At 60.7% G+C, this 21,364-nt stretch overlaps 1 protein-coding gene across 2 annotated transcripts; it reads right to left on the reverse strand.

The window, feature by feature from the left end:
* Nucleotides 1-2,316: 2,316 nt before the first annotated feature.
* Nucleotides 2,317-20,995, reverse strand: CCDC102A (coiled-coil domain containing 102A). 2 transcript variants are annotated; one of them, XM_028501784.2, is made up of 9 exons: nucleotides 20,706-20,995; nucleotides 14,261-15,002; nucleotides 11,925-12,151; nucleotides 9,582-9,690; nucleotides 7,635-7,751; nucleotides 7,080-7,289; nucleotides 6,056-6,226; nucleotides 4,993-5,096; nucleotides 2,317-2,885 (listed from the first exon to the last, which is right to left on the reverse strand). In XM_028501784.2, exons 2-9 carry the CDS (start codon nucleotides 14,849-14,851, stop codon nucleotides 2,756-2,758), a joined length of 1,659 nt encoding a protein of 552 aa, XP_028357585.1. In that variant the 5' UTR covers nucleotides 14,852-15,002; nucleotides 20,706-20,995; the 3' UTR covers nucleotides 2,317-2,755. The 2 variants fall into 2 exon arrangements, with proteins under 2 accessions (XP_028357585.1, XP_035867776.1); XM_036011883.1 differs by having other exon boundaries at nucleotides 20,619-20,995.
* Between the last annotated feature and the right edge of the window lie 369 nt (nucleotides 20,996-21,364).

Raw genomic sequence — 21,364 nt, forward strand, 5'->3', positions numbered from 1 at the left:
CATGGGGCCTTGCCCTGGAGAGGGCGTCACGCTCAGGACACATGGGGTCTGGCCTTGGAGCACCCGCCCTGGAATGAGTGTCACCACTAATCAGCCGCGTGCAGCCTTGGGGTAGTTACTCACTCCTTCTGAGCTTCTGCTTCCTTGGCATACACCGAGGTGGCAGCAGTGCCCGCCTCACTGGGCTGCGAGGGACACGGCATGGCTCAGCGGGTCAGTTGTCCTCCCTGTGGGGATGAGGACCCTGCAGTTCTGATTTCACGAGTGACACGTGCCCTTGGCCTGGCCTTGGCCAATGCTTCCCCCTGTCACTCCGTTTCCTCACCTGTTCTGGACTAGCTCAGACCGTCAACACTCACGTGCAGGGTGAGGCTGCAGGGAGTGGTGGGGACTGCGGCCCACTGGGGCGCCTCTGTGCCCCACAGCCGGGAGCACCCGCCTCTCAGGGTCAGCAGCAGTGGCCCTGCAGGAGCATGAGCTCAGCGTCTTCCAAAGGGGCTGACTTTTCAAGAGAAAGAAACCTCCGTTTTTATGAGAAAACCGCATGATGACTATTAGCAATGCATTAAAGTTTTTAAAGCACCACGTGAGCCACAGGGGCCACTGGTGCTGGCAGGCGCTGCCACCACGACGACCACTGGGACAGAAGGGCCGCGAGCGAGGAGGAGGCCCGCGCTCCAGGCCCAGACAATCTCCCAGGCCCGTGTCTGCAGCTGCACCCCCGCCCCTCCCGGGACCGGGTTTTCCCTGGGATAAAGGAGGTGGGAGGCCAGCCCCTCTCCTCGCTGGCATTCCCAGGGGCGGCCCCGCCCACAGACAGGGGCTGTAATGGGGCCCCTGCTCCGCACTATCTCGCTGGAGGTGCCAGGGAGTCTGGGGGAGCCCGCCAGCGGGTCTGCTCTGTGTCTGGGAATGGCAGGTTTGCCTGGGGGCCTGGGGGCGGCTCTCAGGGTTGCTGTCAGTGAGGGCCTGGCTCCTGGCTCCCAGGGGTCAAAGGGCAGCATTTGCAGCCTCTTCTGGGGCCAACTTCCTGTTTGGGAGAGAAAACTGAAAGACCCCTTCCTTGCAAGAGATGATCTTCTTCCTGCAGTCCCTTTTCCAATGGCCCTGGCCTGTGGGGAAGGACCCACCGGGAGGGGATCCCCATGGCTGGGTGTCCCCAACTCCGTCCTTTTCCCTTGGAGCCCAAAAAGGGACAGGGGCCTTCACGCCATGACAGCAGACCCCACCTCACCAGCGTCATTAGTTCAGCCTTGGCAGTAGGGCAAGTACTCAGTGCCTGTACTTATGACCCCCCGCTGGGCTCTTGGGCCTGCCTCCTCCCTCCTCTCAGCCTACCACAGCCCCTGGCACCCTCTGGCTGCGGCCTCAGGGGTCCCTCAGACTGAGCCACAGTAAGAAAGTCCTTGATGCTGCTCCTCACCCCTGGAGGCCCCTTTAACAACTGAATTTAACTCTTCTTTGGAGAAGAGTTCCTGCTTGGAGCCCAGCCTATCCTTGCACACCTCTGAGCACAGGGAACTCACCACCTTACCAATGTTAGCACAATTCTAACAGTGTCTCCTTTTGCAGAGATTAGGTCCCAGTGCGTCATGTAAAGGGCCTCATCACAGGCAGGTGTCCCAAATGCCACCTCAACTTGCAAAGCTTAAAAACTGTATGCTACTGTGTTTTTAGTAACCGTTTCCACCAGATTTAATATAAATCTGTTGGTTATAGAAGACTTAGAGACTAAATATCAAAAATAAAATAAAAATGACCTATAATTTCCCTACCTAGAGCAGGACTAGGGGAGGGATAAAAGGATTTTTTATTTATGTGTTTACAGCTACCTCTGGGTAAACCACGGGCCGCCAGAATGTCACCCCTTGTGGCAGAATGCAGCTGGTCAATCCCTCCTCTCCAGGCCCGCCCTTCAGGTACTTAAACAATTACTAATCTTTACTGAGCTCCAGATGAACCCATCTGATTCTCAGGATGGCTCTGTTGGACAGCTAATTGATAGAGAAACGGAGGCTCAGAGAGGGCAAGTAACTTCCCCAGAGTTGCACAGCCAGTAAGGGGCAGAGCTGGGATTTGAACCCATCTGGTGCCGAGCTCCAGTCTCCTCTTCTCCAGCGGACACGTGCACCCCATTTTCTCTCCCTCCTCGCAGGAGCTGCCTTCCGGATCACTGGCAGCTCCGACGTTCGTTCCCTCTTCTTCCCATTCATCCATTTATTCAGTCACCTGACATTTTTGAACTTGGTGCCAGGTGTAGGAGGCTCTCCCCCAGGCCACCTGCCCAGACCTGCCACAGTCTCAGGACCCCACCCCAAGAACCTCAGCTCGTTTATTACAAAAGACAGAAGTTTATCACGTTGTACTACAAACAGCTCCTGCCCAGTCCCCAAGGCTCAGAGGGCCAGGCTGGGTTAGGGACCCCGCGGCCCTCTCTTGACACCCTCTTCTCCCTGCGTGGAAAGCCCTGGGTGGGCGGGGGTGTCTAGGCCAGGCCTGGGAGCGGTATTGTGTTTATAACGCTAGGCATACATACGTACATACATATATATAAAAACACAGGCCGTGGCTTCCTTCCACCGTGCCTCGGAGGGTGGGCCATCGATGTGCACCCTGGGAGAAAATGAGTCGCCCGTGGCAGGGACGGGGTCGCTCCCAGAGCGAGCACGGGCGACTGTGTCAGTTCGAGCGGCCGGTCAGCCAGGTAGCCCAGGGCACCCGCGGCCTTGGGCCAGCCCTGCCAGTCCTGGGAGCGCTAGGCCACCTGGATCTGCAGGTCCTCGTCCTCGTCCAGGTCACTGGCTCCATCCCCGGCTTCCTCGGTGCCAAAGCGGGCACTGCGGATCTTCCCGAAGAGGGGGGCGTTCTGCTGCTGCCTGCGCAGCCTGTGGGGGAGGGGGCGGGGGTGACAGCGGCATCAGGGTGTGGGTCCCATCGGTGGGGGCTGACCGCAGCTAAGCCTACCCTAGCACGTCCCCCTGCGAAGCACCAGGCTGGGCCTTTGACACACACACACTACCTCATCACATCACCCTCCTAGACGTCCCCGAAACGATGGAGGTACTCCTGTCACCTCCATTGTACAGACAAGGAAACTGAGGCACGAAGCAGTTGAGTAATTGGCCCAAAGTCCCACAGACAGTAGGAAGTGGGGCTGGCTCTGGGGTGGGCGCAATGGGCAAGAGGGGGCTGGGGGCTGGGGGCTTGCAGAGAAGAGCTGCTGTTCAAGGTCACGCTCTGGGATCCAAACCCAAGCCAGGCTCCAAAGACCACAGGGAGAGAGTTTGGGGGTTGTGGGGGGGTGGTGAGTCTCCTTCCTCCCCAGTGTCAGTGAAGAAGAACCCCACCCTAGTCCCTCCCCACATTAAAGTTCCTAAAGCCAAAACGCGCGAGGCAAACGTGGACCCTGAGCTGCGGAGGAGATGCCCATCCCCCAGCAGAGCGGCCGCCTGGCGGCATCTTACTGGAAGGCATGAATTATTAACGCGGCAGGGAGGGGCCCGGGCAGGGCAGAGCCCTCCATTACTGCGAGGTGATTTAGTGCGCTGTCCCCGGAACATGAAAGCACAAAAAGTTGCAAAAGAAGAAGGGGCAGCGGTCATGGGCAGCCACACCCTCCCTGATGGAAGCACTTGAGAGGCTGGGCAGAGCCTGCCTGTCCATCTCGGGAGTTTACGGCTCCTCAAGAATGTGGCCAAGAAGGGCACAAGGGCCCTGGGGCCAGGCAGCCTTTTATGGGGTGCGTGCTGGGGGGGCAGGCAGAGCTGGCCAGGCTCAGCCTGATTTGGACCCCTGCCCGACACGTTATAGGTAACATCCCAGGCAGATGGGGAAGCTGAGGCTTGGTAGCCACGTCACAAGCCTGTTAGGTCTGGTTCCAGAGCCAGTTCCCTTCACACCCAGCACACAGCACGTGTTTAGTCAATGAGGGCTCCGATGGCCAAGGGGTGAGGAGCAATCTGGCCGCACCACCCACCGGCTGTGTGGCCACGGAAGGACTCACCCTCTCGTGCCTTAGTTTCCTCATCTGCCAACCCCATAGGAAAAAAAAAACAACAACTTTCCCTTCCCTTCTTACGGGAGCACGATGCTTGTAGCCCAATATCTGACCCACATGTAAGCCCCCCACCCGGGGGTAGAGCAGCCACAGCAGCTGACAGTCATTCAGCATTTATGAGGTGCCGGGTACACACTGGCTCCTTCGGTTCTCACGATGACCCGGAGCTAAGAGCTGTCCCCACGTCACAGAAGAGGAAGCTCTGACACCCAGAGGGTGAGTGCGTGGCCCCAGGTCACAGAGCTGCAGAGCACAGAGCCAGGGTCCCGCCCCGCACCCCGGTGGTCTGGCTGCAGAGCCCCGGCCCCATCCAGTCCGTGGAATAAGAGGAAGCGAGTGAGGGCCTGCCAGGGCCGGCCCAGGAACCAGGCGGGGGGCTCGTGGAGTGGGAAGGGGCTGGGAATTGATGGTCTCTGATAGACACTCATGGCTCCAGGGGGCGTCAGGGAGAGGGTGCCACTCCCAGGGTGCTCGGATGGGGGAGAGCAGGGGAGGGATACAGAGGGTGGGTCCCCCAGAGACCCCGGGGTCCTGTTTGAGGGCTCGGGCCCGCCGTCAGGCCAGGGCCCCTCGGATCCCTCCGATGCCAGCTGGCCTGTTGCCCCACCTTGGCCCTGACCTGTTGGGCCACTCTTCCTGCTCTCTGGCCACAGGGGACAATTCCAGGTTCTGGCTGGCCCCACTTCCTGCCCTGCCCTCCCCTGGCTTCCTGGCCCTCCCAGCCTGGAGGGGACAGGATTTTGGCCCCAGGGGGCCCGGCCCTCTTCCTTCTCCGTCTTCCCCTCTAGCCTGAGCGCCAGCCCTGCCCGGAAGGAGGGAGGTTTCCTTCGGCTGGAAGGCTCTCGGCCCAGTATCTGTGTTGTCCCGGGCCCGGAACCCTCTCCCCGCTGGAGCCCGGTCTCCGCACCCCCCCCAGGGGTGCACGTGGGGCCCACCTGGACTGCACATGCTCTAGCTGCACCTGCAGGTTCTCGCTCTGCTCCGTCTGCTCGTCCAGCGACCGCTGCAGCTTGCGTGCCTGGTTGTGGGCCTCATCCAGCTGGGGGGTGAGCAGGGCCAACAGCATGGGCATCACCTTGGGCTGGGCTCGCCTGGCCTGCCAACTGCCATTCGTGGGTGGGGGCGTCCTTCCCGGAGAGCAGGCCCTGTCTGTCCTCTGCGGCCCAGACCAAGGCCCACCTCCTCCAGGGAAGGAGCCTTTTTGCTCCTCTCCCTCCCTCCTTCCCCCGCTTCTAAACCTACCCGCCCTCCAATGCTCCAAGCTCCTGATCGTCCATCAACTCATCCATCCTCGTCAGTCTGTCCACGTGACCATTCATCCATGGCAACATCCATCTGCCCATGGAGATGCCCACTCACCATTCATTTATCTAACTGTTCAGCAACCCATCCATCCTGTCTGTCGGCGTGTCCTTCCACTCTCCCAGACACACCTATCTTGCCATCCATCCATCCATCCATCCTTCGTCCCTCTTTCCCTGTGCATTCATTCTTCCACCCACTGGGCCAGACAGTTGCCTCTCCATCTTTCCGCTGTCCACTCGGTCATCCATCTTTCCACACGCTTCTCCGTCACCCCTCCACCCACCCACACTCACCCAATCGCCTCTGAGACATCTGCCGTCACGTCCCACCCACCCATCCTTCTCCCCTTCCTTCTTCGCCCACCCAGCTGTCCATGCAGCCCCTTATCATCTGTCCATCCATCCGTGGAGTTATCCTTCTGTCTTTCCATTTACCATCCACACCTCTACCCACTCACCCATCCGTTAATCTTTTCAGCCACTCCTCCACCTTGCCCGTCCATTTTCCTTCCCACCCTCTCTACCCACACACCTGTCTCCTATCCATGCATCATCCACCCACCCACCCACCCGCTCTACCCTGGGCACGTCCTGGGAGTCAGGCTCGAGCCAGGCACCAGGGACCCAGCATGGATGGTGCTCCCCCCCCAGCCGAGGTCCCGAGGCCGCCCCTCGGGCCCCAGCGGGAGCTCACCTCGTCCTCGGCCTGCGCCAGCTCCTTCTTGAGCTCCTCCACCCGCAGCCGCAGCTTCTTCACCTCCGCCTCGTGCTGCTCCACCCGCCGGTTGGCGTGTGCCAGCTCCGCCACTTTCTCCTGGAACTGTTTCTTCAGCTTGCCGTGTACATGCTTCAGGTCTGCCAGCTCCTGGGTGGGGGGGAAGGGGGGGACAGAGAGGAGGGGAGGGCTCAGAGTCAGAGGGCACTGTGCCAGGGAGTCCCGCAGTGTCGGGCAGTCCTGGCGGGCGCTGGGGTCCCTTCTCCCTGCAACCTCTCCACCTGTTGTCTGAAATGCCAGCACTAGAGGTTTGGCTGAGCAGCTGGAAGCCAGGGGGGCCGTCTACCGAGGTGAGGAGGCCTGGGGGTCGATGAGGGGAGAGGACTGGGTGGGTGAGTCAGTGGCCCCATTCTGGACGTGATACTGGGAGGCGCCTACTGGAAACAACCCGGGTTGTCCAGCAGGCCACGGGCGCCGAGTCAGGTTTTCTGGGCCGGGATGAGGTCTGGAGTCTTCGGAACTTATAACGGAGGGCAATAAAGCTCTGGGCCTGAGGGGGATGCTGTAAGCGGAGCCAGAGCGGCCGAGAAGAGGATGAGCAGCCAGGAAAGGAGACACCCTCCCCCGAGCTCTGCGACTTCGCGAGCCTCGGTTTTCACATCTGTACAATGGGGCCTGGCGCGGCCTGAGGGTCTCCGGAATCCATCCCCTTTGCTCCAGCCCCACCAACCGCAGCCTGGTCTAGGCCGCCGTCACCTCTTGCTGCCCCAGGGAACAGTGACAGCACTGGCACGGGGCCCCCGGTTGGTGCTCAATCGATGCAGGCCCTGTAGTTATCACTGAGCCTGCCCCAGCGTGGGCGCCCAGGAGGCGCGGCTGCTGGGGGATCGTCCCGTCTGTCCTCAGTTGTTACTCCAGGGGCCCCCGGACCCCTGCGGGCCGACGCTGGACACACAGTGGGTGCTCTGCCCCGGTCCTGGCCACGCCACCTACACTGCCCCACCTTGTTCTTCTCGAAGAGTGCGGCCTGGCTGGCCCGCAGGTCGCAGTCCAGCGCGCTGGCTGTTTGCCGCCGCCGCCGGGCCAGGGCCTCCTCCAGGTCCCCGACCTGCGCCCGCAGCTTCTTGTTCTCCCGCTCCAGGCCCAGCTTCTCGGTCTCCAGCCGCTCGCGGCGGCCCCACTCGGCTGCGTTCTCCGCCTGCAGCCGCTCCATCTGCAACAGGGCGGGAGGGGTGAGGGCCCCCCCGCAGGGCAGGAGGGCGTGGAAGGGCCCTCCCTGGATGCTCCCTCCACTCCACCTCCTCCTGGAGCCGTTCGCTTGTGACGCCAGGAAGCAGGCCCAGCTGCAGTGGCTATAATTAACCCTGGCTACCTCGCCATGTGCAGGATGTGAGGTGCTCTGGTCTCTGTGTGGGAGGGAGAGTGCCCACGGTAGATTGGGGTACCCCCCCAAGGGGTGGCTGGCCCCTCTCAGAGCACAGACCTCTTTCAAGCTGACGGAGGCAGGGCCTCTGGCCCCCACTCCCACCGCCCTCCCAGATCCTGCCAGCGGCCCTACCTCGCCCCTCAGCTCGGCCATCTTCCTGTCCATGCTGGACCTCGCACCCAGCTCGTCCTCCAGGTCTTCGGACATGCGGCCCAGCTCGTCCTGGTGAGCCTCCTTCAGGATGCTGAGCTGCGGGACACAGCCCTGCCTGGTTATGTGGGCACCACCTGGTTCCACCCCAGAACTGGCTCTGGGGGGGGCGGGCACTGCTGAGGAGTGCTCAGCAAGCAGATGGTGACCCAACGGGACAACGGGTGCCCAGAGCTGACCTTGAACCTGACCACTGTGCCGCTTCCAACACGTCTCATTTCCTACCTCATTATCTCCTAGCCTCCCAGATCCACTCATAGTCACTTTCAGCCCATTTTCCACAACAGCAGCCTAGAGTGAACTTTAAAAAGATAAATCCACTCATGCCCCCTTCTTGGGCTCCTTAGGGTAAAGACTGACCCCTCCCTATGGCCTCACAAATCCCTCCCACATCCTTCCCCTTAGTTCACTGTGTGGGCTCCCTTCTAATCTTCAAGTATCCCCTGTCCACCCCAGGGCCTTTGCACGGGTGGCTCCCTCTGGCTGGTACGCTTTTCCCGAGGTATTCTGCAGCACGGACTGCTCTTCTCAGGCCTTGGCCTAAATATGGTCCCCACCCCCACCCCCAGGGAGGCCTCTCCTGCCCTCCCCACCTGGAGAACACCCCACACCCTGTGGGGATGGGAGGACAAACAGCTTGTCTGTCTGTCTGTCTGTCTGTCCAGTTGTGTACTCCTGTACAGCCTTGGCACAGCGGAGCCCTCTGCATATACTGGCTGAACGCATCCTGTGGATGTGAACCCGTCTGAGGGTGGGTGCGGGGCTGGCCACGTCAGAATCGCCTGGGGTGCTTTTGACGCGGTGGTGCCCGCAGGGAACCCCAACAAACTCCACTCTGGGCAAAGACAGGGATGAGCCTGAAATACTTCGATGCTGAGGAAAAGAAGTCCGATGCAAAAGCAGATCTTTCTGTCTGTGAAACTGCACATGTGTGTTTTATTCACTTTATTGCAAATGACTGCACTTTGCGATCTGAACAAATTAGAAGGACAGATTCCTGAACCTAAGCCCCAGAGATGCTGATTCAGGGGGTGAGGGTGGGGTCTGGGAGATTCCCTAAGACCAGTGCCAGTCCTTCCTTCACTGGTCTTCTGAGACCCGTGGTCCTCCCGCCCTCGAGAAATGCAGCCAGTCCAGCCAACTTTCTCTAGGTGGCGGTGCCCCCTGCTGGCCATGGGGGGCTGACACAGGCCATGGTAAAGGCTGCCTAGCCTGACCCCTGCCTGCTCCAAGTCCCCCACGCTGTGGTAAAGCCACGTCCCCTTTCTGTCATCTGGGGCCTCAGGTTCCTCACTGATAAAGGGGGGACAGCCTCCTGACGCCACGGGGCCTCAGCGAGCTCTTGCACACACGAGGCGCCCAGCGAACGCTACATCCAGACTCCTCCGCCTCGTCCTGGTCCACCAAGCTGTCCCTGCAGCCTCCTCTCTCGCTTACTACCCTCCAGCCACTCTGGCTCGTTTTCTGTGCACATGAGGCTTGTTCTGGTCTCAGGTCCTTCGCATATGCTACGCCTTCTGCTGGGAACGCCCCCCCCCATCTTCTAATCGCTTTAGGTCTCACCTCAAATGTCAACCTCTTAGCCAGGCCTTTCCTGACCTATCGCCCCATTGCTCTAATACTGTTTTGAGTCTTTCACAGTTTATGCATTTACCTGCCTGGTTTCTGTAGGTCTCCCCCCCACCCCCTCCCACAAGGCAAGCTTCTGACGGCAGGGACGTTGCCCACCCCAGCACTCAGAATGGTGCGTGGCGCACAGCTGGCACTTGACAATGAATGAACTCCCTTCTTTTTTCCATTCCCACTTCTGAAATTCGGCCGCACAATGCTGCTTCCTCCAGGAAGCCCCTCCTGGTTTCCAGAACTCACTTGCTTGAGCATCTCCTGCTTGGTCTTGCTCAGCTCCTCGTACTTGATCTTCCATTGGCTGAGTTCCCCCTCCAGCTTCTCAATGTTCCTGCTCAGTGCCAGTTTATCCCTGGGGAGGAAAGAGGGAGAGGCAGACACAGGGGTGAGCCCACTGGGGCCCTCCGTTCAGAGTCCTCCTGTGCAGTCCGCACCTGCAGGACCCAGGCCCAAAGTCCTTGCCTCGGCATTTGAGGCCCTGGTGGCCCACACTGAAGGAGGCACCCTGGTTTTGCATTTCTCCTGGAACTGTACCTCTCCCACAATGGCAGGTGCCCAGCTCATGGTGTGGGGATGGGCAGGGCCTCCTCCAGGGCCCTGGCCACCCCTGGCAGGTGCCACCCTCCCGCTGGGGCCCCAGGGTCATCTGCCAAATATGACCCCTGCTCCTGTTTCGTGAACTATGGTTTCCTGGAAGGCCTGCAGTGAGAAAAGCTGGAAAACACTGTCCAGTGACTGTTAGACTTAGCGTTCCTCACTAGTCATCATCACGGGGCAGGATTCCCTCGTTCTTCCATGACCCCCCCCCCCCACGCACGCACGCAAAGCACCATGGGCAACAAGCTCAGCTCCCCTGCTGCCTGACACTCCTGGGGGCGGAAATGATCCGAGCCCAGACCCTCGCTCTGGTTTACACCTGAGTGGGGAGTGCCTTGTGTACGGAGAGTTTCCCAGGGACGGAATCGCTGCATAAATTGAGGGAAGACTGCCCTTGGCTTCGTTCAGAACTTTACCAGAGGCTGTTCACCTCCCCAGAAATGCTATCCCCACGGCGACACCCCTTGGGCGTCAGAGTTGCCAGCCCCGCACGCCTGCACCTGCGGCTTTCCCAGGTGTCCCCGCAGGTGACTCAAATGGGCAGACGCGCATACAGCCTCAGCACAGGCCCGACTCGGAGCACGGGCCATGCGCGTCCCAGCTGTCACGGCCATCGTCACTGTCCTCCTGCACCAAGTCACCAGACTCTCCTCCCCTCATGGCTCCTTCCAGTGGGGCCGTGCCTGCGCTTCCCCGCGCCGCAACACAACCCGGGGCCGGACTGGGCCGGTCCACGCACATGCATGTTTTTTTCTGTGGCTACAGAGTCGGCCCTCTGTGTCTCCGGGTGTTGCGGGGTCTTTGATCTATGGTTGGGAATCTGTGGGTGCAAAGGGCCAGCTCCGAGTGGAGCCTCAGTTCTCGAACTTCATCCATTCCAGAAGCTCTTTGAGAACCGAACTGTTCCAGATGGGAGACCTTCGAGAACTGGAGTTTGACAGCGTATGCCTCATTCCACGGCATTTTATATAAGGGACCCGGGCGTCCATGAATACTGAGGGACAACCGTGGTTAAGTTTTGGGAGAGTGAATCCTATACATGGGTTTTCAATTGTGAGGGGCTCGGCACCCCTATCCCAGGTTGTTCAAGGGTCAATGGTATGTATATTTTATTATAAATTCCCTTCCGTTTAACTTGATATTTCAGTTAGCACATTAGGTTGATTTTTGTTGGTTTAAATAGACATTGATGGTCTTATAGTTCTGCAGGCTAGAAGTCCAAGATCAAGGTGTTGGCAGGCTTGGCGCCACCTGAAGGCTATGGGAATCTGCCCTGCACTCCCCTTTAGCTTCTGGTGGCTGCTGGCCATCTCCGGTGTCCCTTGGCTTGTGGGGGCGTCACCCTGACATCTGCCTTCCTGGCTACATGGCATTATGTTGACTTTTTAGAAAACCACGTGCAGCCACATTATCCTATCTATGTATTTAATTTCTGGATGGAAGAGGGGGTGCTACCACATACTCATTATAATCCGGCCTGTGCCCTGATCAAGGTCACCGGTGACCTGCATGTTCTTTATTTAAATTATTTTTTAATGATTGATTTTAGAGAGACCTGTCTCACCAACTGCAGGCTCTTCACATGCCCAGCTGCCACCCTGCCATCTCATACTCAACCCATGCAAATCCACTCTGCAGCTGCGACCCCCTGACCTCTCTGTCCCTCCTCCCCCGGTTACATGTTTGCCCTCGGCACTCTCCCCCCGCCTGCACATAAGCGCCACAGAGGCGGGAATTCCTGGTCTCATTTACGGCTGCATCCTCACAGCTGAGCACAGCGCCTGACCCAGGGCAGGTGCCCAGCACGTGCTACTGGAATGAATGTGAACGAAACACAGCCGGGGTCCCAGGGTGAGGCACTCACGCTGCCAGACTCGAGCCCCGACAGTGCCGCTCGCTCCCCATCAGCCAGCCTCACGTCTGTGACGCCGACTCTCCTTCCGTGATGCTGAGGGTGCCCTGCGCCCCCTGCTGCCTCCCAGGACTCACTCTCGCTCCTTGAGCAGCACCTTCTGGGATTCATCCAGCCGCAGCCGCAGGGCTGTCAACTTGGAGGCGTCCTCCTCGATGGCGGCCGTGTCCTCCCAGGGCAGCCGGCTGCGCTCCTGGCGGCCCACGCTGCTCCGTGGGCCCCCGGCCCCAACACTGCGTGCCTCCCAGCAGCCCTCAGGCTCCTCCGGTCTGCTCTTCAGCAGGTTCTCCACCAGCTCCAGCTCCTGCGGGGACCAAGGTGGAAGATGGACCAGTGGCCGCTGAGCCCTCGTGGCCTCTCCCAGGACTGGGGTCTGGAATCAGCATGGTGGGTAACCTTGGGCAGGTCACATCGTCCTTCTGGGCCCCGGCGCCCTGTTTTGTAGCCTGGCTCTCCATCCTAGAAAGGGAAGGACATGGCCTCCTCGGGGCCTCCCCCTTCTTGTCCTGGAACTGAACACCAAGTCAGCCACCAAGGTTCCCTGTATCCTGGAAGATTTCTCAGGACAGGTGGTAAGCTCCCTGTCACTGTAAGTATGCAAACATACGGTGAGACATTGGTGTGAATCAATGCAGAGGCAGGGAATTCCTACAGTGAATAAGAACAAAATTCCTTCAAAAGGAATTCTGGCTCTAAGACCCCATTTTTCAGGGGCAAATACTAAGGCTCTGGGGGCTGAGCACCAGGATGGATGGTAACAGTCCTGCAAGCAGCACTGGCTCCCAGACAGAAAGCTGTGGGGGATTACTAACCCAACGCCAAGCCCTGCTCCCCCTCTTGAACCTCCCTTTCTCCTCTGCCCTGTCCCTGTGCATCCCAAAGGTCTTCCTTGACCCCAGACCCCAGACACCCACGGCCTCTATTCCAGTCTGGCTTCCCCACGGCCTTCCCACGTGAGTGGGCCAGCCCCTTCCCAGGCTGTTCTCGGTTTCCCTGCTAGATGGGGGCCATGGCTCTGAGGGCACCCCGAGGAGTGCGATTCCGCTCCTCCTGTTAACGCAGAGTCTGAAAGGGGCCTCAGGTGCTACCTGGCCCAGAGCTCTGCTTCACAAACAGGGAAACAGGGAGGGGAGGGGCTTATTCTGGGTCGCAGAGCAAACAAGAGGCTGAGCAGGAGGGCAAACTCAGACGGCATCTTCAGGGCTCTCATGGCTGTCCCTGCCCCCTCCTGGACTGCGACCGACAACCAGAACAAGGACAGGGCAGGAACAGACGGCAGGGCTGGCTGACAGGAGCTGTCATGGTCTGCCCCCAAGAAGAGCACTGAATGCCACCTCCGAACACCAGGCAAGGCTGGGGAAGAGGGAGCTTCAGCTACCAGCGGGTAGCAGTGCCCACTCTAGCTTGCAGGGGTGGAGGGAGCAGGGCAGGGGAGGGGCAGGGCAACCAAGAATCTTAGCTAGAGCTCGGGGATGGAGCCAGGAGCAACCTGAACTTGGACTCTGCCCCTGGATGGCCTTTTGGCGACAGTCCTGCTGGTTCAGGGGAGGATGCCCTCCACACCCACCATTAATGCTCCAGCCGTACTGATTATTACCATGGACTCTGAAGTTCCCCTGGGTTTAACTCCCCAGCAACTTGTCACCAGCTGGGAGACACGGGTCCTTAACCTCTCTGTGCCTCAGTGTCCTCCTCCACAAAGCAACCCCCTCCCAGGGCTGCTGTGAGAATGACCTAGAAAATGCACTGCGGAGCTCAGGGCTCTGTGCAGACGGCCCCAGAACGGCGGGAGCTGCTATGGCCCGTCCCCACGCTCCCCTGGCGCTCTCCGCCTCGGGGCCTTGCCCAGGCCATTCCGCGCCTGGAGCGCCTCTCTGCACTTTTCACGGCTAACTCCCGAGCGCCCTGCAGGTCTCAGTGACTTAAACAGGACTTCTTCCAGGAGAGCTTCTGTAAAGTCCCCTCCCCAAAGACTGGGTCCGTGCTCCTAGGGCCCTCACAGCCCCCCACCTCTCAGCTGAAATTGATGCTTGCTATAAATGTTTGCCTCCCCACCCTCAGTTCAAGTTGATCGAATGCATGGATTCAGCGCTGCTGCTAATGGATGGCTCCCAGGCAAGTACTTCGATCCCACTCCTGCCCAGAGTGGATGATTCCCTGGTTCTGTTGACTACTCCGGTGTGAGAGTGGAGGGACCCAGGGTTCACTGTTCTAGGGGTCTCCAGAAGGGAAGTGACCTGGGGCCCTACCAAGTTGACCCACGGAAGTGAAACCTCTTAGGGCACCAGGCCCTTACCATCCCCTTGCTGGGCCCGACCGCCTCCACTTCCGTGCACAATCAATGAGCTCAGTCCACTTTCGGACCCAAGAGCTAAGGCCCTCCCTGCCGGGCAGCGCCGCCGCGTCCACGCACCTGGCTGCTCTGGGGCCTCTCTGACCCGACATCGCGCACGGGCTCGTGTTCCCGCTCCGGCTCCGTCTCGGGTCCATCGGGCGTCTGGTCAGCGGCTCCCCGGACCCCACGGAGCCGCGCCAGCTCTCGGCCCCGCGCCTCGCACTCGCCCTGCACCTCTTGGCGCTCGCGGCGGGCGCCGGCCAGCTCCTTGGTGAGCGCGTCCAGGCGCTGGCGCAGCTGGCGGACTTCTTCGCGTGCGCGGTTGCGCTCTGCGCGCACCTTGCTCCACTTCTCACGCCAGTTGGCAGTACAGTCCGACCACCAGCGCATGGTCTTCTCCATCTGCGCTGCCCGCGCGCGCGCCTCCTCCAGCTCCCGCAGCCGCAGCTCCTCGCGGCTCTCCCAGTCCCCATCGGCAAGCAGTGCAGAGGGTGCGGGCAGCGGCAGGGTAGGGGGCGGCCCCGGGGAGGGCGTGCCACTGGGCGGCGTGGGAGGCAGCGAGTCTGCTGGCCCCATGCGCTCCGGCGACGGGCTGCCTAGAATGGTCAGGAGGCTGCCTTTGGACAGCTGCGGGGACTCGGCCAGGCGTGGGCTCGGCCCGTGGCTCATGGTGCAAGGGGGCTCACAGGCTCTGGGCTTGAACTTGGGCTGGATTCAGGGGAGGCGCCGGGGACTTTTTGCAGATGTGATACCACTGTGCATGATGGCCACTTCTACCCACTGCTCTCCCGGCCACAGGATGGGGGATGCCTCCTGGCACCTGTAGGAGAGCACACCATTGTTAGACTGTGGCCACCGCCTGTCTGTACCCATAAGATCGGCCATGGGAAGGACATAACTGGCAGAGGGAACAGCATGGGCAAAGGCCAGGGGAGAGAAAATGGCCTGCTCCAGGAGAACCCCCTGAGGCTGGAATGGTGAGCTAGGGCCTGCAGCCACCTTCTCACTGGCCTCCAGGCTCCCCGCTTTAGTGCCTCCAACCTGCAGCAGCGACGGCTGGTCTGCAACCCTGACCTTCAGGCCGCATCTCCACCCCGAACACAGCAGGCTTCCATGCTGGCCCTCCTGCCCCCTCCCACGCTGGCCTAACTCATCGCATCCTTAAGACTTATCTGAGATTTCACCCCCTCCCAGAAGTCCTCCCGGACCATCTTGGGCCAGGCGGTCAGTCCCTGGCCTGTCTCCACCACTGCACTAACTAACCTCGTTGTACCATTTATGTGGGTGCCCTGTCTGCTCCCCATTCTCACCCCAGGCCGTGAGTTTGCTGAGGGGAGAAGCTGGTTCCTGGGCACTGTTTTAGTCTCAGCACATGATGACAATGACAATGGTATTTGTGGAGGGCCGGCCGGCTACAGACCGGGTACCGTGGCTTATGTGAATTATTTCATTCATTTGTCTCAACAGGCTCAAGGAGCATGAATGACCTTTACTGAGGAGGAGAAGCAGGCTCGGCAAGGTTAAGTAAGCCCCAGGGCTGGTCCAGCGATGGTGTCTAGGAGTCCACACACAAACACCGGGGTGGTGGTGGGGGGGGGGGGTTGGTGAGCACATGCACACACAGGTGGTATGATGGTGACAAGCCAGTGTCTGTGAGATGGTGGGGGTGCGGTGACGTTTCAGGCTGTCATTCATGGGAGGCATTCCATTTAAAATAAAGGAGACACATGTCCCTCTCTGTCCCTAACCTGCCACATTCTCCCTCCCTGTGGCCTCACTCTGACCACCTCCAGCAGCCCCTGGAGACATCCTGACCTTTGTTCCCCATTCGGCCAGCCTGTCCCTCACACCAGCCCCTGAGGCTCCGCCCTGATCTCTCTGTGGCCTTCCTTTTCTGAATGACCGACCAGAGCACTGTCCCCACACTGCCTGGCCACCGCTCTGTGGCCCCTCTTCCAGTCTCTAACCCCGCCCCCTTGGCAGGTGATCTGATGTCAGGGCTGGCAGCGACAGCCCGCAGACTGGCACTGCCTCCCTGTCTGGCCCCACGCCCCAAAGCCCCCTCTTCTCTGCCCCTAAGAGGGGAGTCTCTTTCAGTGCAGTCTCCGGTTTAGTAGGCATGAGGCTGGGAATCATATGAATAGTCCAAGTTTAGGACCTTCGGGGATCTGGTGATGCCTTGTCCCACCCCTAAGTCCATACACACAAGTGTGTATGTCTCAGCTCCGCTAACACTTGCCCGAAGTTATGCGCCCAGACACGGCCACACAGATGTAGGTTCCAGTCCCCAGAATGCCACTCACTCCCCAAAGGATCCCTCCCCGGCAGGTGAGTGCCCTCTCCGTGACTCCATTTCTCCACCTGTGCAGTGAGGTAGCTGGCCTTGATTCCATGTGCTCTCACAGACATCTGTACACACCCAGGTACACTCGAAGGCACACACCCCGTCTACACACATAAACAGAGATACAAAGAGACACGGGCAGGCACACGCATACTCAGAGATGAACCCAACGCATGCAAAACTCTACAGATGCACAGGAAGATGCTCACCTGCAGATGGAGTCCCAGACACACCTGACACCTGGAGACATACCCAGGCCAATGTGCGGATGGATACACACGGAGAGACGTAAAGATACTCACGGCCAAGCAGAGGCACACTCACACACACACACACACACACACGGACAGGACATTCGCTCTCCTCTCCCCATTTTCCTGGCCAGCCTCCTTGTGGAGAAGCTCTCGGAAAAGAAAAACAACGTGAGAGCCGGCGGGGGGGGGGGGAGGAGGCAGGAAATCCAAGTGCCAGCCCGGCAGCCAGGGCTGTGCTCAGAATTGGGGGGTGCTGAGGGGGTCCTGGAGCCTGGGCGCCCTGTCTGCTGGGCCCTTGTCACAGCCCGTAAACTGAGAGGGTGGCAGGAAGGGGGCCACTGCCACACCCTCTCTGCCTCTGGGAGCCACCGCCAGGCCTGGCATGGGCTCGGCAGGAAGGGGGCGGCCTGCTCCTTCCAGGAATCCCAGGCCTGTCGCGCAGGGCAGGGCGGGCGCCACCCAGGCCCCTAATGGCTTCCAGGCGCCCACGCTAAAGGCAGGGGGTGGGTCCAGACTCAGCTCCTGTTCCCCTTCTCAGCAGCCCGGCCCGGCCCTTCCTGGGGCTGGGGAGAAGGATGGACAGCAGTGCGGACAGACAGGCTGTGAAGGGCCCCCCTGCTTTTCCTCTTGCAGACCAGGGTCCCCTGGGGGCTGCGTATGCATACATGTGGGGAGGAGTCGGGGTGGGGGATCCCCCCAAGGTTGGTTTTCCGGAAAGCCCATCCCCCAGCACACCAGGAACCCTGCACACCCATGTAGATTCGACCAGACCCTGCCAAGCAATGCACGCCTCCCCTCGCCCCCACCCACCCCTGGCACATAACACAGCCTTGGGGACAAAACCTCACACGTGGCCCTGGTAGCACACACACTCGCTGAGAATCAGACGCAACACGGGCTCCAGCTGCCCTTGCCCCTCAGGCTCGGTGCCTTCTTCCCATTGGGCATGCCCACAAGTGTGCAGGGCGGCCTCCTGATCCCCCCAGGGTGTCACCACCCCTTAAGGAGCAGGTCCTTGAGGGACCAGCCACCATAGGCCCCAGGGACACTTCCTCACCCCAGCCTCCCCCCTCTCTCTCCTGCCGCCCACCAGCCAGATGGGTCTATTTCTGCTCTAACCCTCCGGGTTGCTGCCCAAGCTGCACCCTTCCTGGCTAGGAGCCTGGAACCCCCACCCACCCTCCCAGCTCAGGTCCAACACCTCCAGGAAATGCCTCGATCTCCCCAGCCCCACACCCTGCCCGGAGAGCACAGCCCTACAACCTTCCACAGCCAGACCTGGCCAGCCACCCTCTTCTTGCAGCACAGGGCTCCGCCCACCCAGGCGGGACTCTTCTGCCACTCAGAGCTTCCAGGACAGGCCCTGATGTGAGGATGTGCTTCTATATGACCAGTGGGGTGCGAAGCAGAGGCTGAACCGTGACTCATATCCCCTTGGCTGGGCAGCACTGTGAGCGGGACACAGAGCTCCCGGGCCCCAGCCCCACTGCTCCAGATAGCGGCCGGCCACTCCAGGACAGAACAAGAATGTTTTGCTGAGACACTCGCCTCCAGCTGGACTCTCATCAGGTGTGTCCACAGAAAGTGAGCAGTGGCTCCTGCTGATTGCAGACTGGCCTGGAATATCTCCATCAACAAACTCTTACACATCCTTCAAGGCCCACCTTCAGTTTCCCCTCCTCCGGGATGCCTTCCCTGACCTCGTACACAGATTACATCAGTGCTCCCAAAGCACCGGCATCCCCCTGTTCTTCACCAGTGGCCACCTTATGAAGTCCACAAGGACACCTTGGCCTCACTGGCTGCCAGCACATAGCAGATGCTGCGTAAATGCTTCCCAGGCTACGGATGAAAGGTGAGCGGTTAGGGGTCCCTTTGCGACCAGGGAGGGCTGAGCTATCCTAAGGATCAGGAGTCACTTTGTGGGCACGCATTGAGACAGACAGGTGTCTGAGCCTGTTTGTGGCCAAGGTCAGGGTCAGAGGTCATCTCATGGCCAGGTCAGGGGTCAGGCTTCTTACCAGAGGAAGCCTAATGGGCACATAAGGGCGCAACTTGGAGTTTTGTCCTAAGCATGTTTAGATGACTCTCAATATCCAATGAAAGAATCGAGCAATGCTGAGGCCTGGGTGGGGGCCAGCTGAGGGGACTGGGGGTGTGCCCAGAGGCCCAACCAGCTCAGAAACCCCCTATGTCCTCCTAGAACCTTTCAGGTGGGGCTATGGGGCCGGCCCATGGCCACAGGCCTGGCTCTGGGCAGGGAGCGGAGCCCAGCAGGAAACCGCAGAGGACAGCCTGATTGGATAAGTGCAGGGTCTAAGGCTGGTCAGCCCACAAACTGTGGGCACCTGTCTCTCTGACCTGCTGCCTGGGCTCCAGCCACCGGGCCTCCGGGAGAGGACTGAGAGGGAGGCAGGCAGGCAAGCGGGGCCTGCAGGCTGGACCTGAGCCCTGGGGTTGGCACCCCTGGACTGTCTCAAACACCCCCATCTCAGACGGAGGAGCCATTAAGATAGCCTGGAACTCCTTTACAAATGGCCCAACTGAGGCCCAGGTCCAGTTAGAAGACAAGCAGGGGAGAGAGAGAGAGAGAGAGAGAGAGAGAGAGGGAGAGAGGGAGAGAGGGAGAGAGGGAGAGAGGGAGAGAGGGAGAGAGGGAGAGAGGGAGAGAGGGAGAGAGGGAGAGAGGGAGAGAGGGAGAGAGGGAGAGAGGGAGAGAGGGAGAGAGGGAGAGAGGGAGAGAGGGAGAGAGGGAGAGAGAGAGAGAGGAGAGAGAGAGAGAGAGAGAGTGTAGGGGGCGGGGCTTGAGGAAGCTGGAGTGCTGGGATTGGATGTTTCTCCTCTTAGGTCATGTCTACTTCAGGGGCACCTCCACAATGGGGTCCTCAGGCATCTGGCTAAGTGGCCCAGCATAGCTGGTATGGGAGAGGGTGGGGGCCCTTTTGGGGACCGACCCCCAGCCCCGGATCTCTCAGCAACTTCTTGACCTATTCATTCTCGTAGAGCAGACCCCCCACCAGTCCCAGCTCTGCCGCTGTTACGCTGCGTGGTATCTGCACGTCTCTGCCCTCCCTGGGCCTGTTTCCTTACTCTTAGGTTGGAGAGAGGCACTAACAAGATTCCTAAAAGTGGGCAGACCTTGTGCCAACCCGAACCAATTTAACGCCACAGCCCTGAACAACCCCCACTTAAGGGAGAAATTGAAGGTCCGGGTGCGGAGCAGGCTTGACCACACATCGCCCGTTGGCACCCTGAGAGCGGCGCGGAACTGGAGCCCACTCCTTTGTCCTAGCACTAGTCACTCCACCTGCTCCAGCACCTTCCAGAAATTCACTTTCTGCCCTTTCCAAGCCCTGAGTCGCCTTAGGCCAAACTTCCTGGTCCGGCTCCAGGGCTGCCCACGTCCAGCGAACTGCCCCGCACCCCCTAGTGGCTGGCGGAGGGCGGTAGGGGCTCCCCCGCTCGCGAGGCGCTGTCCCGCCCACCACACCGCGCGGTCCCCATTGGCAACCTAGCGGGTCTGGGGAGGTGGCTTCGTGCTCCGATTGGCCCCCGCGGCTCGTCCATCACTCACTCGCCATGGTGACTATGTTGGGTCCCCCGGGGAAAGTTCCAAATTCCGCCCCCGCCCGGTGCCCCCGCCCGCCCCGTCGGGCCCGCGGCATTTCGGAGGCGGCCCTGTCTCCCCCACCCCGCATCCCCTCCACACTTGCGGCGCAGCGGCCCAGAAGCTGGGGGAGCCCGCGAAGGGGGCTAGGAAGTTCAGCTCTGAGTTTGGGGTTGCTGCGGACGCGGGAACCCTGCAGCCCCCCCGCTCCAGCTCGCTCCCCAACTTAACCCCTTCTCTCCTGCGGAGGATTCGTGGCCTGGAGGAAGTTGGTGGGACGCCGTTGCTTTCCGTCCCGGCACTACCGCCCCCGCTCACCTCGGCCGGGGACCCTCGAGCTCCGGACGTCCGACCCGCCGCGGCTGGGCGGAGCGGGCACGGGGCTGACTGCGGCCGCCGCCGGCAGGGCCGAGGGAGGGCCGCGGAGTCTCCTCCTCCCTCCCGGGGGGAGGGGAGGGAAAGGAGACGGCCAGGGGGGTGGGGGCTGTGGGTCGCCAGGCAAACTGCGGCCCGGTTGCGACCCTGGCCTGCTGAGACCCTGGATGGGGACACCCCCCTAACTTTGGGGCGAAGGGAGCGGGCCTGGGCGGCGGGCTCTGCTGCAGAGCGGGCGGGACCCCGGCAGAGGCCCCACCCCTGCATGGGGGGCCGAGCAGGGGGAGAACGGGACGCAGGGGCTGCAGACTCCGCGGGGCTCTGCTTTCCCGCCTCAGGTTTCCCGAGCGCTAACGAAGTACTAGGCACCCCACAGCAGAAGTGGGCACTGACTGTCTCGGGCTCAGCACGTGGAGCGTGCTTACCGACTGTTCACTTTTGTTAACTGCTTTCTGCCGGGTGTCTGCTCCGCTACCTAGTGGACGTGGGGCAGCAGTCTCGTCCGCTAGCGCCCAGAAGCTTTGGGGTTGCCTGCCTGCCTCACTGAGCAGTGGGGTGGGGGGCAGGGGTCTGCGGTTTGGGCAGGAGGGACGGGCAGACTC

This window comes from Phyllostomus discolor, chromosome 12, assembly GCF_004126475.2.
Source record: "Phyllostomus discolor isolate MPI-MPIP mPhyDis1 chromosome 12, mPhyDis1.pri.v3, whole genome shotgun sequence".
NCBI classification, from domain to species: Eukaryota; Metazoa; Chordata; class Mammalia; order Chiroptera; family Phyllostomidae; genus Phyllostomus; species Phyllostomus discolor.